Genomic DNA, 19,244 nt, shown 5'->3' with positions numbered 1-19,244 from the left:
AAAATCAAGTTCTGTATCCAATGCGGGACATGTTTGTTGTATTAAAGCACTTCCCTGTGCTGTCTTTACTTTGCGCTTGAACACTTGCTCCACCCAGAAGACTGACCATAAGGTAACACGAAGGACATCTCAAGTCTACCAATGTGACAATTCAGTTGTTAAGGAGATGCCAATGGAAACGCAAACTGTTTGGACTCCATGTTTAAAATTGCTAGGTATAAATGTTGATGACCTTAGGTAATGGGATGCTGTTGAGTCTCTGTGCAATAACAGATTACACATTTTTCATCAACAGCACCCACTTTCATTTTCATCAACTGTAGCAACAGTAGAAGCTCACAATGGATATTTTAAGTTCTCAGCTGACTTATTTATTGTTCTTTAAGTCATATGTTGCTTGTGCAAATGTATATATTGTAACTTGTAAATGTTTTAGACTAGAAGTGGTTAAAGAATTGATGTTTAGTTTATTTGTGTCTCCTGTTTAAACCAAACAGGTGAATGGTAAATGTGTTAAGGGGAAGAAACACTTGTGTATATTTTTACTGGACATGATAACGTGCTGATCTATTTTCTACAGTTCAGTGTGCCCTTATGATTATATGAATTCACTCATTAATCATCTACTGCTCTATCCTCCATATGAGGATTGAGGGTTAGGACTGTGGGAGGAAACCGGAGAACCGGGAGAAAACCCACGCACCCCAGGGGAGATCATGCAAACTCCATGATGAAAGGCCCTTGTTCCGACCAGGTCTCAAACCCGGGTCTTCTTATCTTTACACTGCTAAAAAAGCATGTAGTCTATTCAAGAAAACTCATAATGGAAACCTAAATCACCCAGTACAGTAATATCAAATGTCATTGAGTCCAATAATGCAAAGTGCATAGAAACAGCTGAAACGAAAATATCTGCAACAGTATTATATTTTAATTACAGGGATTTAATCAGAGTTGTGAATAATAAAATGGCAAACCTGTTTATCAAGACACTAGACAAGATAGTAGCATTTCTCTGTATATTTTTAAAAACCTTGCAGGGCAGGGTCTTCGTTCTAATTATAGCTATTTGTGTACCTAGTGTGTATCTTCATGGCACTTGATTGTGGATATTTAATAGCAACATTCCAGTTTTATTCTTAGATTGCCATTTAACATGATTAACCACGGTGCAATCTTAGTAAGGTGTCAAATATGTTTGTTGTAAGTACACTAACTTTGTACCATGATAATAATCTGTACCAGAACTGCAGTCATTCGCTCAGGCCTTCAGACCCACTAACCACTAACTGGTCAAAGAAAGAGCACTTTAATGCTTTAAAAGTAAAATCATTTGGGATCATTTTGTGCTTATGATCAGTATTATGCATTATTATAATGTAAATATTGACAGTACTTTGTTTTGATATTCCAGGTAATGTTTGAATAAATATTAAGATGTGTGTAACTACTGTTCATCAATCTACATTAGTTTATGAGGTTGTAAAGGTCAGTGTTTTGTTTTTTTAATTGTGGATATTAAAATAATTACCTTTCTTCAATGTCTACTTTTCGTTTTCTTTACTTTACTCAAAGCCTTGTTGTGATGCGTGTGTGTGTATAAAGAGTAGGGATAATGACACTGAGTTTACTATGGATATGACTCATGTGGCTATGTATGCTGCTTATGCTTTGTATACTAGTAGTGCTGTGCCATGGTGTGACTTCCCATTTTACATATAATGAGTGTTTAGCTTAACTTAACTAAATTGCAGCTTTAAAGCAGAGAAAATTCCACGTTTGGCTTTGAAAGTAATCAGAATGGAACCTGAGACCAGAAAGATTCCATTTCACTGTTCTGTTCCACTACAATGCTTTGTGCAAGCGGGGAAATATGATTTGTTTTTCCCCTTACATCCTCCAAATCTAAAGAGGCCTTTTGACACTCAACCTGGCCCAGAAATGTTTACATTTTCATATGTAATTTACTTTATCCATGTGGGACTTCGATGTCCATTTTTCTTCCATCCACACAACCAGATATTTGAAGACCATAACTTCCTCTAGAGGACAACCAAACATTGATCAATTTAGCACTGGGAATTTCACACCAAAACTCTGAATGGTACTTTAAGATTTCCACAAATTGGCCCACGGGACCTCTTGGTCCAAATCTTGTTGAGTTGTCCTAAATAAATGCTCTATATTATTTCCCTCCCTCCAGATGGCACCACCATCTGGCATGAAGCTGGACTCTCTGGTGACAGTGGCAGAGATGAGGACACTGGACAAACTGCTGGTTATTATGGACAACACCAGCCACTCCCTGCACACCGTCATCATCAACCAGAGGAGCCTGTTCAGTGAAAGACTGCTACTTCCCAGGTGTAGAACCAACAGACTCTAAATCTAAAAACTCCTTCTTCCATCATGCCATCGTGCTCTACAACTCCTCACTTGGGGGGAGGAGGAAATATTTATCTTATTTTATTCTTATTTTGTTCTATCCATACTTATACGTATACTATATTTTTTAGAGTTTACTATTTATTTTATGCTCTATGTCATCACTACTGTACACTGCTGGAAATCTAATTTCCCTGAGGGAGTAATCCCAAGGAATCAATAAAGTCAAGTCTATGATCTAACCCTGATGTTTCACATGTTTCCTTTATTTCAGTGATTCAATATGTCACTGAAGTTATTTGCCCCTGCGTCCTTGGGCTCTTTCGTGGTTAAGGAAACAAATTAAATGAACAGCCTTCTTCACAAATATAATTTAATTTGTATTTGTCCGTTTTAAGGCTGATGGATGACATCACACATGAGCTCTTATATTAAAGGACGAAGCTTTGAGACCAATCAAACCTGCTGTAAAATAAAACTGAACTGATACTTGACATAAGAGTCCTCCTACGGTGGTTCGATGTTCTCGGGATCTTCTTTTCTTGTCTGGCGTTGGAGTCCTCGCGGAAGTACTGACGTGTTCACCACACCACCAGTTTGCGCGAGACGTGGTTCGATTAGCTAGCTAGGTAGAGCCGGGTAGTGAAAACAGCGGCCGTATCAGGTAAGGAACGACTGTCATTTATTATTTCACTGCATTTGCAGGCACAACAAATACACACGGCGACGCATTACAAGTAAGACACAAACTAAAACAAAATGTATGATTCAGTGGATGATGATGTGTTTAGTTTTGTGAATTCTCTCAGGGTTGAATGGCTAGCTGTGGAGTCAGTAGCAAACCTACACTGTACCTCCGGAAGTGAGTTGTCAGATTCTCAAAGTCATCGCTGGTACTTGTAGTTCATCATTCGCCGGATACACATCCATTGCAATGGTGAAATAAACGAGCCACGAACTACATGTTGTGCTGCTAGGTGCTGTAACGTCCTGTGCGGTTGAATTATGGGAAATACTGTTTTCCCGTTTTCATTTTAAGGGCGGCTGGTATCGACTGAACCTTTACAAAGACTACATAACCCACACATTCAATTTGGGCGAAAGGGCAATGTACATGTAGGTAGCTTGTTAGCTATATCGAGGGCTAATTTGTGAGCTAACGTGAGTAACCCTGTAATAATATCACACACATAAAGTCTGTAGCAGTTGTTGTAATTGTTTTGCCAACAGAAACGGTGTTTTATATACATCTCGTAAAATATGCCTCCACGACCCCGTGAAGCCGGTTAGCTAGTCTTGCTGGTAACGTAAGCGAGCCGCAACAGCTACCATTTCTTCACGGTCTTGCCTTTTTCATCAACGACACGTTTAAATATAGCTCATTGTATATGCCATGTAACCGTAACACCAGTTGACAATAACTATGTAAATTACACGATCGTAACGTGATTCTTCACTACACTGAGGGGTGGGCAATTCACTCACTAGATATCTAACCAATCTTGCGATATTATGTCGAAATGTGTCGCCATTGTTTGTTTTACTTAATGTTTTAGAATGTACATTGATCAACTGTGGAGGAAATATCTACGTACCTCACGATTCAATTGCGATTCGACCATAACAACCATTATGGAGGCTTCTCGGCGCATTAGCATTTTCTGTGAAAACAGTGTATTATTTGATCTATCAATAAATATTTCGCTTTATTTACTATGCGAGTCAAGTAAATACAGACGCCTCACAATATCCACGACCGAGTTTTCACTTAACTCATAACTAATGGTTCGGGGGAGAAAAATGCTTCTAAGAATCTAGTTTTTTTTCTTACTCTTACGTTCATTACTATAATAATTTCTTCTGGTCATTAACATCGTGTCACTTAGTTATGTTGGTATCATTCTGATCTAGTCGTACCAGACAGGAAACAGGTAATGCCAGATGACAGCATATTCTAGTTTACAATATCAGTTTATTCTATAAGCTTGTCACACATTTCATTTGGTTTATTCCCTTGACCCAGGCTTAATGAATATGCTATTTGTCATTAAAGTGCATAAAACTTCAGTTTATCATTATAAGTCATTCTTGAAACACATGATCATGATTGAAGATGAGGCCATGTCTTTGAGTGTTGAGTCTCTCAACAAAAACCAAGTTGAGTGTTACATTTCACATTCTTACAAACCTGAAATTCCAGCAAATATTTACAAGAGTGGGGGATGTTAGTGTAGTTAATGAAACTTCCCTGCAGCTACAACATTCTATTTCAACCACATTAGCCTATTAACTTGTACATTATACCCATCATGCACCACTAACTCAAATGTTGCATTTGTCTTCACCGTTAGAATGTCAGAAGGGGACAGTGTTGGGGAGTCAATCCATGGGAAACCATCTTTAATTGCTGCCTTCTTCACAAGGATTGGACAGGTAACATGTCACTTTAACCATATGCAATAAATTGAAGCCAGGCACAAATGCTTAATTGTATCTCATCATCACTAAGCTCTGAATTTCCTGAGTTGCTTAATTATTTAGATATTTTCCTAAACTCTTTAATGTGTATTGGTTAAAATCACACCCATTAACCAATTTTGCCCATCAAAATTGGTCAGATTGATATTACTTTTACAGCCCACTGCTTTATTTTTGTTTAAAGTTACGCCATGGGCAGATTTTGCAACCGTATAACTTAACAATTATCACCTTTTCACTGAATGAAAACTTTGGATTTATGCACCCTCCGGTTATCTTGTGTCTGCTCAAGAGCATCGGAGAAACGCATGTGAAATTCAAAACATGTTTTACCAGATTATATTACTGGGTAGGCCGTTCGACAGAGGAGAAAACATCAGCTGATATCTAGGTTCCTGGTTCAAACCTGTAAAACATGACCACATAATTAAGTGAAATGTTACAGAAATATAAATGGGAAATGTAGCAAGTTTGTGACGTGTTAATCGACTGCTTTTTGTACTATATAATCGTAAAATGATCAGTGACATAATGTCCCATGTGTTGCAATGTAGCTTTACATTTATTTCCTATACAGTTGAAATAATCACTTGGAATCTTAGCGTCATCTCTGCATTGTATTGTAAGTGGAAGGGTGGTCATCAGTTAATTCAATCACATTGTTTGTCTGAACTGTAAGAAGACTTTCAGTTCCTGCAAAGTGAAAATGAAACCAACAGAAGCTCTATCGTGTTAAAGATAGGGTTGTGTCTTACTTGTTTTTGTTTCCATTGTGTTTTTTAACAGATCTATCAGTCATGGCTGGACAAGTCAACACCTTTCTATGCAATGCGATGGGCAGCTACTTTACTACTTACTGCAGTCTATATGATCAGAGTCTACATACTACAGGTTAGTATTTTGCCTTTTTATATCTTGTTATTTGCTCATGGAATTTAGAAAATGCAAGCTATGCAAGTATATTTTAATAAAAAAGAAAAATATGTTTTGTTTTTTTTATAAAATCAACTGTGTTACTGATTTATTTAGACAATGAGAGTTGTTAAGTTCCCTCTAGCCTGCAAGACAAATCATTACCAAAAACCTTGTAATATATTCTTAAGACAAGTTTTGCAATGAAGTTAAGTTATTTGTGAAGGAGTCTTATTGTTGCTGCTCAAAATAGACACAGTAATGTTTAATTTTGTCTCAAAGAACTATCACTGAGTGGATTACTGTTAAACACACTGAAAGACGGTGCAAGACATTGTTTTGACTGCAATGAAACAGTAACCATAACAAAGTCCCCTCAAACTGACCACTTTTTTTTTTACATTGGCAACATAATCTGGTATGCTGCACGATTGGTCTTCTAAAAGTTGAAATGGTTCTTGAGCGGAGAAATTATCCAGATTAGTGGACACTCCAAAATGAGAGTGACTGTTTATCAGATACTTCTTGGCTTTAGTTGTTCAAATAACGCAGATCATATTTGACTCACTTATCTATCTATAACATTTTCTTTCTCATATGTTTATGCAATTTCTGCTAGTAAAGATGCACTTTGATGTTTTGTGTCTGGATAGAACACATTTTTAACATGCCAATGTTTCTTTTCAGGGTTGGTATATAGTAACATATGCGTTGGGCATCTACCATCTCAACCTCTTCATTGCTTTTCTGTCACCCAAAGTGGATCCTTCACTGCTTGACGAAGGCAAGTTGATTCAATCTGATCCTTTGTGATTATGTTATGCACTTGGTTGATTGTGTGGGACGTTACCTAGACTACTTTAATTAAATGTTACTCCAACTGTCTTACACAACAAACACTTTCACCAACAACATTATTCTGAATATAATGTTTCATGTCCTGTGCATTTTATCTGTTAGGGTTCTTTTTAATTGTACCAAGTATATTTTTATTCTTTATGTAGAGTTGTGATCGAAACATTTTGTACTAACCACAACATTATCTTGTGATAATATCCCTATATCTGGTGCAGATGAGGGCCCATCTCTTCCTACCAAGCAGAACGAAGAGTTCCGCCCCTTCATCAGGAGGTTGCCTGAATTCAAATTCTGGTGAGTCGAGCTCATGGTTTGGGCACCCCTCACTGTCCATCCACAGAGAAATTGCAAAGTATATTCTTTTCAAATGACCTGCATGGTCCAAGGTGAAGTCATGCATATTGGTAAAGTGACGCAAACATTTTGTGCGATTTAACTTAATTTCTACTTGGTTCTTATTATACTGTACACTGGCCATTGTTGTTACATAAATGTATAAATTCTAAAACCACGTCATAAAAGTTATGTATCATGGAAAGTCCCAACCTGCTACTTTTCATTTAAAATTTGTGTTGAGGCTTGTGTTTATGCAAACTCTGTCTCGTTTTAAAGCAGGAAGAATGTGATGCCATTTTTGCATCAGTCATTCTACAGTCAGCATTTGTCTTGTGCGTGTGACTGTGGTTCCTAATTTTAATGTGGTTCACTGCTGTGCCGACAAAATAGTAAAAAAAAAAAAAGAAACGGAAATGACAACATATTACTGTTAATTATATATTCAGTGAACAAGGTATTTTTAAGTCATTTTGGCCTTACTGACAGAGTAGTCTGTGTTTTCCACACATGCTTTTCTGCATTTTCCATTATGGATCTATTTCTTGTTATGAACTTAAGAAACCTTCCTTCACAGCATACCAAAATACTATTTATTGACCTAAAATAATTGTACCACACTTTCTGTTTCCTTTCTTTCCAGGCATTCTGCAACAAAAGGCATCGTTATTGCAATGATTTGTACCTTTTTTGATGCCTTCAATGTGCCAGTGTTCTGGCCTATTCTCGTAATGTACTTCATCATGCTCTTCTGCATCACCATGAAGAGGCAGATCAAGGTAAAGAAACTGTACATTCACTGACTTATTCAGTACATTGACTGGTTGTACTGGAGACACAGCTGTCAGATATAGAAACTTGGTTGTCAGATGCACAACAGTTTAGATTGTGCAGTACAACAATTCAAGCAGAGATGACTCGGTTACCCTTTGATAAATCTGCCTTCTGTGAATAAAGGAGAGAATAAACGTACAGATACTGTAGACATACAACATCTTAAAGGTCTAGTGTAAGAATCGATGAGAATTAGTGACCTCTAATGGTGAAACTGCTGAATGCATCGTCCGGTGTGCTCCTCTAGTTGAAACCCTCTCTTTCTGCTGTTTTCTCTCTGTTCCTCATTGATTCAACGTTTGGCTTCATGTTGTTTTTGAGATGATTTGTCCTGCTTCAAAATGTGAAATGCAAGTAAGATTTGGGCTGTTGGAGAAACATGTTGGCTCAAAATGGCAGCCATACTTTAAATTCAGATTTGAGTCTTAATTTAAGGCAATTCGAATGAAACAGTCTTCATTTTAAAGTGATTATACACTACATTCTGGACCTTTAATCCTCAAATTTGATTAAAATGTATTATGTACAGATGTTGCCATCATGGTGTCCGGCCTATTATGTAGTCTTATTTTGAAAATGTACTTTATACAGCCACTTATTCTATCCATATCCTTGTTCTATATTGGCAAACATGTACATTTGGTAATGCTCCTCTTTCTTTTCTATTTTCTCCAGCATATGATCAAGTACAGATACATACCCTTCACACACGGGAAGAGGACATACAAAGGCAAGGAAGACACAGCGAAACCTTTTGCTAGTTAAAAACTCCCACTTAGTCTCCCCCCCTCCTCATTTGAAATCTGATGGTCACAGCTGGTGGGGAGTGATGAGAGTTATAGACTTTTCTTCTTTTTTTTTTTAAATCTTTCCTTTTTTTTGTAAGTGAAACAGTAACATGAAAAAAATAAATGATCCACTGTTCACCATGTTAGATGGTATGAACAGCTAGGATCTAATTAGCCTGGGCATTTGGCCTTTTTTTTGCTGTTTTGAGGACCCTCCTCATCCTCCTTTTAGTTGTTTTTTTTGCATTTGTTCAGTAGTAAGTAAAACAAAATTCAGTGTTGCCTTTTGCATTTTAACCCCATAGGGTAAGTATAAAGTCACCAGGAAGGAACTGTGCAAAAAATACTTTGCAGTGCATTTTTTCTGAGCTCAATTTTCTTTAAAAACAAAAACAAAAAAAACAAATGTTCCCCTCAAAGATGGCGATTTCAGTACATGTCCTTTTCCAAACTGAAATAAAATGACCAACTCTTGAATAATATATTGGTTCCTAATTATTTCTAAGAAGTTATATATTGAAAGTCAGTAGTGTTAATGAAGAGTAACCAATTAAGATGTTTAATATAAAATCGGAAAGGAAATGCACCAGTTATAAGTTGTATAATTTCATCTTTTGTCATAAGTGTGGCGCTGTGCTGACGTCTAAGTGTCAGCCAGTTGTCCTCTGTTCAAATGCAGTCACATTACACTTGGACATACGTTCAAGACATGTTTAAAATAAGCCAGTTATTACTCAGCACAAATAGATGGTCATGGTACGCCGACATCAATCCAGGTAACCATCAACTGACAGCAACATACTTGAGTGCATATTCCAAAGCTAATCTTGCTTAACCCAACCCATGTAGTTTCCCATAGCCTTCAGTTCACCTTCAGTTCGTCAGATGGGATACTGTTTTTTGCGAACCTTCCCTCCCACCCCACCAAAATCCAATTTTAGCTCAAAATGTCAAGTAAACCTCTGTTCTTTTACACCATTTTGAGGACAACTATTCCAAACGCATTTTTATGACCACTTTTCAATTCGAATTCATAAAAAGGGGGCTAATCGTATAATATAGTGATTCCACTTATACAGCAATGGCCTTTTTGCTTTGAAACCTTTGCCCATCTGTGTTTCAAAGTTAATGATTAAGTCTGTGTAGACCAATTGTTGTAGTCCTTAATAATCTGTGTTTATTTTGAAAAAAAAAATCTGTTAGTCATTCCAAGCAACTGTTGTTCTCTTTCTTTTACAGAGGAAACATAAGAAAACAGAGATTGCGAGCTTTTATTATAACAAATGGATGAAGTGGGTGGCGATGACGCTGTCTTTTCTGTAAACCAGTTGATTTTTTTTGATTTTTTTGGAACCATGAGTCATGTTAGACTTTGACCAGCACTGTAGTAAGGGATCACAACATTTTGCTGTAAAAAGTATGTTTCAAATGATTGTCTGGAGGATTTGTATATATATATAAATATATTTTAAGATATGTTTGGTGTTTTTTTTTTTTTTTTAGTTTTTTTTTTTTCTTTAAATCACCATATTGTTTTCTGATGTGTTTTTTTTTCTTCTTTAAATTCATATCAGTTTAAATTGACAAAAGCAGAATTGGTTAATTGGGTTCTAAAATTGATTAAGTAAACATGTTTCTCATGGATTGCATGTCCTTGTTTTCTTGTGCTACAGTTATTAAAAAAAAACGCTTAAACACTTTCTCTTTCATCTCTTTTGTAGTTTTCAAATGGATATATTTGTCGCATATGTTGAAAGCTGATATTGTATCATGTCCTTCTTTAGCAGGTTTATTCGTGCTGCCTGTAACAACATTCGAGGTGATTTTTGCATACTGATTTGACTATTTCTATAGTTTGCGGAAATGATTACTGATGGTTGAATGTCACTTTGTTATTGAAGGCAAAGAGAGTCCACACACTTATGGTTGGTAAATGAGAATTGGAGCAATGACCGCTTTTCTTGTTTCGATGTGTCTGCTGGGATGTCTACTACAAGCCTCGTCACAACCTACGGTCTCAGAGTTTCAACTGGAGGGTGATTATATGATAGGTGGACTTTTTAATATTCATCGTGTCAGTAAACCTGTTTACTATGAGAAACCACAAGTCGTCGACTGCTCCAGGTGAGACTCAGAAATGAATGGATATTTTATTAAATTAAACTGTTCATGAAATCATCAGGTTTGGTTTAACTTGGGTCAATTGCTAATTACAGGATTGCTATATGAAAGTCTGCACGACTATGTGAACAACCTTCACACCTCTGTCACTTCCTCTTTTCACAGTGAACCCTTAATTCTGTCAAGTTATCGGAGGTTTCAGTTGATGAGATTTGCTGTAGAGGAAATCAATAACTCCACCAACCTCCTGCCAAATGTATCGCTTGGCTTTGACATATACGACCACTGTTCAGACACCCGCAACTTTCCAGGGATTTTCAGCCTCCTCTCGGTCAACCGCTCGATCCATCCGTGGAGTGAACCACAGACGAATCTGTCCAAAATGTTCAAAGTGATTGCAGTGGTTGGTGCTTATACAAGCGCTGAGACACTGACCGTAGCACCACTGTTCATGATGGATCTCATTCCTATGGTAAATACGCCATATTTTATATAAATTAAAATGTAACTTAAGTTTAACGTAAACTTGAAATAATAATAGTTTGTCTATTGTTCATTTGCCAGGTTAGTTATGGAGCTGCAAGCTCTGTCTTTTCAAAAAAACAGAATTTTCCCTCTTTCTTCCGGACAGTACATCCCAACAAGGATGTCATAGAAGTGATCATCAACATCCTACTTCACTTTAACTGGCGCTGGGTTACTTTCCTTTACATTGATGATAATTATGGCAAAGACGGCCAGGAGTTGTTCATAGATATGATAAAGGACACTGAGATCTGCCTGGCGTACACCAAAGGACTCAGTCATAGTACAAATTTCACCCAAGTGTTCAAACAGATAACGGCCCAGAGAGTCCACATAATAATCGTGTTTGCTCCTGAATGGACGGCAGAAGCTCTCATCAAGTCAGCAATACGGCAAAATTTCACCGACAAAGTGTGGATCGCAGGAGATGCGTGGTCCTTAAACAAGGGACTCCCCAAGGAGAAGGGAATCAGAAACGTCGGAACTGTGCTCGGAGTCGCCGAGCCACTCAAGACAATACCTGGGTTCAGTGATTTTATCTATTCTTCCAAAAGTCACACTCACTGTGAGAATGAACAACAACAACAACAGCAGTTGTGTAATCAGGTTTGCAACTGCCAGAGCCTGAGTGCTGAGGATGTCATTGCTGCAGACCCCTCCTTCTCTTTCACGGTGTACTCTGCTGTTTATGCCATAGCTCATGCCTTGCACAGCATATTGCAATGTGGCGCTGGCACATGCAATGACAACATTACAGTGTACCCACCCATGGTAAGTCGAGCTATAAATAATCCAAGAATACATAACGGAGGTAAACAAGAATGTGCTCCATGAGCTCCATTCACACTTGAAATAAACCAAAACCTAGAACCCCTATTTCATATAGACTTCAAATGTACATTGTGAACATGTGCAAGTAACGTGAATGTTGTGAATGTCTTGTCCCACGTCAGATTCTAGCAGAGCTGAAGAAGTCAAACTTTACACTGTTGAATCAAAGAATTAAGTTTGATGGAAACGGTGACCCCAGGTTTGGAATCTATTCTATAGTCTTCTGGAACCACAGTGGTGATGCACAGGAGATTGGTTTTTATAGTTTTCACCCATCCAGTTTCGTCATCAACAGCACTAAAATTCAGTGGCACTCCAAAGGGGAGGTAAGTAAAAACAGGGGGATTTAAAAGAACACTTTGTATCAGCAATGTCCAAGAGCTGCATTTCCATCTCATCTCCTTTATCATACTCTCCTCTCCATATTTGCATTTTACTTTCCTGCTCAACAACTGTGTTGTACAGGTGCCAACATCGCTGTGTTCCCCAGAATGCCCCGCAGGATACAGAAAAAAACAAGATGGAATCCAGCACTGCTGCTTCACTTGTAAAGTTTGCAAAAATGGAAGTTATATTAACACCACAGGTAAGCAATTACGCATCAAATCAAGAGAAAAAAAAAAATCCTCTTCTTTTTTAAGTGCCAACATTTTCTGCCTCGGTGAGATCGAATCATCAGAAACTGCTGCTGAGTATTCCGTGCTTTCTTTGACTTGCTGACATGCCATGAGACTGTTAGCTCTGTGTATATCGCTGTGAACCTAGACAACGAAGTAAGTAAACCTTAAATACAAGTTTGACATAAAAGTTTATAAATTGTCCATCTCTTGTGTCAAACAGAGGACCCCTACACGTGCATCAGGTGCGCAGAGACAGAATGGTCCACAGAAGGAAGTACATCGTGTAAACTTCGGCTGGTGGAGTACATCAGATTCACAGACAGTGCAGCCATACTGATCATAGTTGGAGCCTTGGTCTTGGTGGGCATCACACTCGCCATGTCAGTTCTCTTTGCCATGAACTACAACACTCCTGTTGTCAGATCTGCTGGTGGACCAATGTGCTTCCTAATCTTAGGCTGCCTCGGTCTGAGTAGTCTCAGTGTGTTCTTTTACTTCGACAAGCCAACGTTTTCATTTTGCATCTTGAGATACTTCCCATTCTTTTTGTTCTACACTGTTTGTATCTCGTGCTTTGTAGTGCGCTCATTTCAGATCGTTTGCATTTTCAAAATAGCCGCCAAGTTTTCCAACGCCCACAGTTGGTGGATAAAATATCACGGACAATGGCTGGTCATCACTGTGATATCGGTTACCCAGGCACTCTTCCTTCTCATTGGCTATTCACGTCAACCCCCCAAGCCCTACAATGAAACATCTAAATATCCAGATAAAATCATACTTGGTTGTGAGCTAAGTCTGACCTCCAGCTCTGGCTCTGTGGTTCTACTTTTATTGCTGTGCTCTCTTTGTTTCATTTTCTCCTACATGGGAAAAGACCTTCCAAAAAATTACAACGAGGCCAAAGCAATAACTTTCTGTCTGCTCCTGCTGATCCTCACCTGGATTATATTTGCCACTGAATACTTGCTTTACCATGGTAAATACATTACAACTCTTAATGCTGTGGCAGTACTCTTCAGCCTCTACTGCTTTCTGCTGTGGTATTTCCTGCCAAAATGTTACATCATCATTTTTCAACCGCACAAAAACACACAGCAATATTTCCAAGGACTCATCCAGAATTATACCAAAAACAATTAGCCAGTAGCTGCTGTGGTGCAAGTGTACACAGCGGAATAGATGTCCATCAGCTCGTCTAAATATCCATGTGTGTAAAGTATGTATGAGTGATAGACAGTATGTGCCTCAGAAGTTGCTACAAATATAAAATGTTTCATATTTGCTGTGTTCTGCCACTTTAAGTACAATTTTATTTTATTTTAAATACACATTTGTAATAAAGTTATTTTTGAACCACCAACAGTTATTGCTGTGCTCCTGCGTGCACGTGTTACAATATTATATTACATTTGTTCTCATCAGCAAGGAGTCCCGAAACAAACAAAATAACATGCTGGGGGGTGTGAGTAGCCTGTGTGCTGTGTTGAAAAAAAAGCGACTGGGACTCCTTATTCTGCCGTCGTCCGACAGAAAAACCCTGTCAGCAGGACTCGAGTGAGACTGTGAACATGGTGAACATAGCACACATAACGGTGCATCAGCATAAACAGTGCCTGATAAGAGACACAGTACAGCACAATACACCGTCCCTACATTTAGAAAAGTGTCTGACAGAACTGGTTAGGGTTAGGGTTAGGCAGGGTTCCAGTTATGTAGGAGGTGAGCTCCTCTAAAGATGTCCCATGAAGGCTGTAAAGTTGTCGGGGGGTTGCTAAAATATATCCACAAAACATTTTTTTAATATTTATTATAGTATTTTAATCACAAATAATGCAGTTTTCAATGTAAGGAGAATAATTTGTATAAAGGTCTTAGTTTGAGGTCGGTTATTAGAGACTAATACCCTGGGGTTGGACATTAACTGATTATGGGATAATGCTTTGTTTAGGCTTTGTCGTTTAGGCTTTGTCCAAATGAATGACTGTCAATGCAGAGTTGTTAAAAGGAAAACTGTGTTGTGGGGACCTAAATCTGTTCACACTGTCATATTATGGGGAATTATCTTCCTTATGGGGACAAAAAGCAAGTCCCCATAACCTAAATGAATACATGTTCAGGCGAAGATATGTCGAGGGGTGGAGGAAGTCTCCAAGAAATGAGTTTAAGTCAAGGTAATTTCCTCTTAAGTCATGGAAACCAGACTGTGTGTACGTGTGTAATAAAGCGCAATATACTGTCTTTCACTGAAACAGCGTTGGGTAAAAGTCTTCCAGTTTACTATTATACAACCTTTTTTCTTTGCGGCAATAAAATCAATCATTTCCTGTGATACTCAAAACTCTATCTAGAATCTGTGCTCCTTCACAGAGTCTGGATTAATGGTTAATCCCACCATGTATTCATTTAAATATTTACACATAGATACTGCACTTGTAGTATCACACTAATCTCACCACGTAGAAACAACTGCCTCACTGCGCTGTGGTGTGTACACATTATGAAATGGCATTATGGCAATATACAGTAAAACAGCATTTTCTGCATGTGTGTGGGAGTATTCGTTGCCTCGCCAATGTTTTATTTTAATTTTAATTCTCCGTTCATTTTGTACCTCAAATACCACGCCCTCCGTTTGTGTTTAATTCAACTACACATGCTGTGCACAGACGCACACACAGTAGGTACAAAGGTTTTGTGGTTTATTTTTACACACCATTGCGAGAACTTTTTTGTTTCAGAGTCCTACACTGTTAGACATTTCATTGGGTTTTTACAGTAAAATACTGGCAGCACTGATGCCAGTATTTTACTGTAATTCAGATTTGCGGTATGATTACTGTATCTCAGATTACAGTATCATACTATATATTAGTTGTACAGTACTGTAAACACCCAGGTAAACAGTACTGTACTGATCACTATTAATATTATTAATTATTATCACTGTTATAAAATTGTTTAATTTAACCTATACAGAAGTATATTACTGATAATCAAATGTACACAGCCAAACGTTGCAAAATATTTTAAAATTTATTTTTCAAAACAAACATACAAAAAAAATAGTGTCATTAAATGGTACACAATGTAATATTTGTAGATCCTACACAAATTAATGGAGTGTCTTACGCACACTAAGACCCGTACAATGTGCCACACAAACATAAGATTACATGCTGTTGGGATAGTTGGAATATATAACGTTTTTGTACTGAAATCATAAATGATTCTACAAACTTCCTGAGGTATGTGTGTACAGTGTGTGTGTGTGTGTGTGTACTGTGTGTGTGTGTGTGTGTGTGTGTGTGTGTGTGTGTGTGTGTGTGTGTGTGTGTGTGTGTGTGTGTGTGTGTGTGTGTGTGTGTGTGTGTGTGTGTGTGTGTGTGTGATTCTCTCAATCCATGGTGCATCCACCTCTGGACTGTCGCAGGTGTGCCTAAGGAAAAAAGAATACAAATAGTTAGATGATGATTTTTTTAGATAGATAGATAGATCAGAGTCAGGATAAAATACTAGGATACTTGCAAGTGTCTCACCTAGTCGGAGTGCTGCCATTCAAATTGTGCCAGTCTTGACACAAACAAAGCCACTCTGCTATTATACCGGTACCGACTTTCTCTTCACCACCTGTCCTGTTTTTCTGCTCACACTTATTTTGGTCGTGCATTTTGTACCTTCCTCTGGGTTAATTCTCACTAATAATCTAGAAAAGAGATAAGCAGATGAAAAAAAAAAAAATCAGATACATGATCAGCATGATGAAGATGAACTTTTCACATCCCCTTTGGGATATGCTACAAGGTAACCATTAGCTACATAGATGACAAACCACTATGTCATTGGAAAAAAAATTAAGACGTTTAATGTGGACAATCGTCCTAGAAAGCTAGGAGATTAAGATCACGTCCTCCTGCATGCTAGTGCTAGCAGTGGCTATATTATGAAACCCTACCAAATTAAATCAGTGCTATCCAGTCTTAATTTCAACGAAGACTGGATAGCCTATCAAACAAATGATCAAGGTCAAGGTTTTGCTTACCTTTACATAGTGGGACTTGTTGATGTTGAGCATGCAAAATGTTGAGGGACGTACTCGTACTGTAGCTCTTCACCGTAGAGAGGCAGGCAGATCTGGTAGAGGAAGCGCAGGGTTGGCTGTACTGGCCGTTGGGAGGAGGCGGAAACTAGTAGCCTACCGTATTTCTTAAAACAAACTGGTTACTTACCACAATTTTTAAAAACATGGTAGCATACCACTCATATCACACAAAATGACCAAATTAACAATAACTTACTGGAAAACTTTTTAAAAGTATTTTACTGTAGTATTGGAAGTAAAGTACTGTAGAAATTGCTGAAATGTCTAACAGTGTAAATAAGTTATACACTCTGTTTTAAAGTATATTACGATCAGTAAGACCGCATTTATTTCTCTTTAACTCCTTTGATCACAATCATTGCTGACTAAGAAAACGTGCTACTGAACCTTTTCATTTCCCTAACTTCACCCTGTGATTGCAAATGATTTCCTTTCAGACGACATATGTGGTCCAATGTTAAGCCATGCAGAACTCATTTGGTGGAGGATGTAGCATTTTAGCCTGACCCACGGATACCTGGTTGAATTAATTAATTTGTATGTATTTGCTTATGATCTCACACAGTCTCATGACCCCATATTTACTGAATCATCTCTTTGTCCTTCTCAAAAGAGAAACATGACACATCTGAAAGTTCACCTTGAACAACACAGTACATTGTTTTAACCGATATAAAAACTGTAAGAATGTATACATTCTTCGTGTTGACTATTGGCCGGTTGTGTTCAACTATGACATTCACACCTATGTTGAATTAAAACAGGAAGAGTGAAATGTGGTTTGGTAAATGCACCATAAAACAAGTAATAATAATAATAATAATAATAATAATAATGCATTATATTTGGAGGGGCCTTCCATGACACTCAAGGTCGCCGTGTTCTATAAGTGTTCTATAACATCAACACATACATGATCAAATTTCCTAACAATTACAGTATGTGGTGTGAATTTTTTCTTCTTCTTTTGGTGCCACAAATTTACACTTAAGCCGTTTAAGCTCAACTTCCCTTACATTACCACAGTAATGTGGCTCGGTTTTAGCAACCTACGGATGTAAGATCACAGTATAAAGTGCATGGTTTAAGTACACTTGATGGATGGATGTATCTAAATCAATTTTGCAAGTCTAATGCCAGGCAAAAAAGCCTTGCTGGGCAGGCGCACAGGTCAAAGGGATTATATATCCGTCTCTCAATCGCGTGAGGTGTATTTTGTATAAAATAAGCAATAAATCAGTTTGTACCATTTGCTTGTCAGGTTGCTATTTTAATGGCAAATTCGCCAGGTGTTCAGTGAACCCCTCAAGTGCCTCAAAATAGCAATGTATCAACAACGCGCCCGACCACACTACCTAACACCAAAACACCCACAAGTGCATTTCCTATTTAAATGATGTGGGCGATGTAAGAGAAAATGACAACTGCACTGGTCTGACTCTAACTCAAATGCTTGCATTGTACTTGAAACAGCTTTATCCCAGGTGTAAGCTAAAGCCACAAGGTCAAAAGTATACTTTGAGGAATGTAGTGCAAACAAAATGCAACATTACACTTTGCTATCAATGGGGTGGGTGATGAAATACACACACTCTGACTGGCTACTTCTTTCAGTAAAAACATTTGTCAACTGAATTTTAATTCAAATAAGCAATCAGCCAATTAGATGGCAGCAGTTCACTGCATTTGAGCATGTAGAGATTGGCAAGGTTACCCATAGAAGCTCAAACCAAGCATCACAATGGGGCAGAAAGATGATTTAATTGACTTTGGGAGAGGACAGAAAGGCAACATTACATGGGCTACAGCAGCAGAAGAGCTCAACTGCCACTTCATTAGGTACATATAAGACTTAGGTTCCCGTGGTTTCACTGATTCACAGTTAGTGGCATCACTAACCATTACTGACCAGTCCCCCTGTCCTCCATAGATAGGGAGGTTGACCAGGTGTCCCGCTTTGGGTGGGACTGCACAGCATTTGCATCCCTTGTCCCACATCCTACATCTTGAGACGATGTCACACATTTTAAATCGATGCTAGACTGATAGTTTTCTAAATGTAAATGTATACATCTGATGTAATGACTGTTAATTAAAAAAAAGGAGGGTGGCTGTCACTATGGAGCTGCTAGACTGATGTCAATCAACCCCGTCACATGCAGGATGTCGTCTCCCCTTTGTTGTGGGATAAGTCGGTTGAAAATTAAGCAGAATTATGAAAAGATTTGGAGGGAAAACAATGATGGAAAAGAAAAGAACAGGGGAAGTACTCAATGAGCTGAAGGACATTTTCAGAGTTCTTTGCCTTTTTTCATCATACGGATCAACAGACTATGGGAGAAATTCCCCCCAAAAAGCTGCATTATGTCTTATATGTTATGCTTGGCTTGTAAATGATGACGTGTGTGTGCGTGCATGCGTGCGTGCGTGTAACGGGCGTCACACATTGTCTGACAT

At 38.1% G+C, this 19,244-nt stretch overlaps 2 protein-coding genes across 3 annotated transcripts; both read left to right on the top strand.

Moving 5' to 3' along the window:
• The first annotated feature begins 2,942 nt into the window (after positions 1-2,942).
• On the top strand, positions 2,943-10,026 carry rer1 (retention in endoplasmic reticulum sorting receptor 1). Of its 2 annotated transcripts, XM_083895389.1 has the most exons (8): positions 2,943-3,049; positions 4,737-4,818; positions 5,650-5,754; positions 6,463-6,559; positions 6,849-6,927; positions 7,610-7,745; positions 8,476-8,530; positions 9,828-10,026. In XM_083895389.1, exons 2-8 carry the CDS (start codon positions 4,738-4,740, stop codon positions 9,836-9,838), a joined length of 564 nt encoding a protein of 187 aa, XP_083751515.1. In that variant the 5' UTR covers positions 2,943-3,049; position 4,737; the 3' UTR covers positions 9,839-10,026. The 2 variants fall into 2 exon arrangements, with proteins under 2 accessions (XP_083751515.1, XP_083751514.1); XM_083895388.1 differs by lacking the exon at positions 9,828-10,026 and having other exon boundaries at positions 8,476-9,007.
• LOC310932172 (taste receptor type 1 member 1-like) lies at positions 9,891-13,828 on the top strand (the record flags this gene model as incomplete). The annotated part of the gene is made up of 6 exons (XM_083895465.1): positions 9,891-9,907; positions 10,875-11,181; positions 11,274-12,005; positions 12,188-12,391; positions 12,531-12,651; positions 12,906-13,828. The coding sequence occupies 6 exons, from the start codon at positions 9,891-9,893 to the stop codon at positions 13,826-13,828; spliced, it is 2,304 nt and encodes a 767-aa protein (XP_083751591.1).
• Positions 13,829-19,244: the final 5,416 nt, after the last annotated feature.

This window comes from Microchirus variegatus (genome assembly GCF_963457635.1).
Source record: "Microchirus variegatus genome assembly, chromosome: 9".
Lineage (NCBI taxonomy): Eukaryota > Metazoa > Chordata > Actinopteri > Pleuronectiformes > Soleidae > Microchirus > Microchirus variegatus.
Note: the sequence above shows the minus strand (reverse complement) of the source record. Positions and strands in the feature narration are given on the sequence as shown.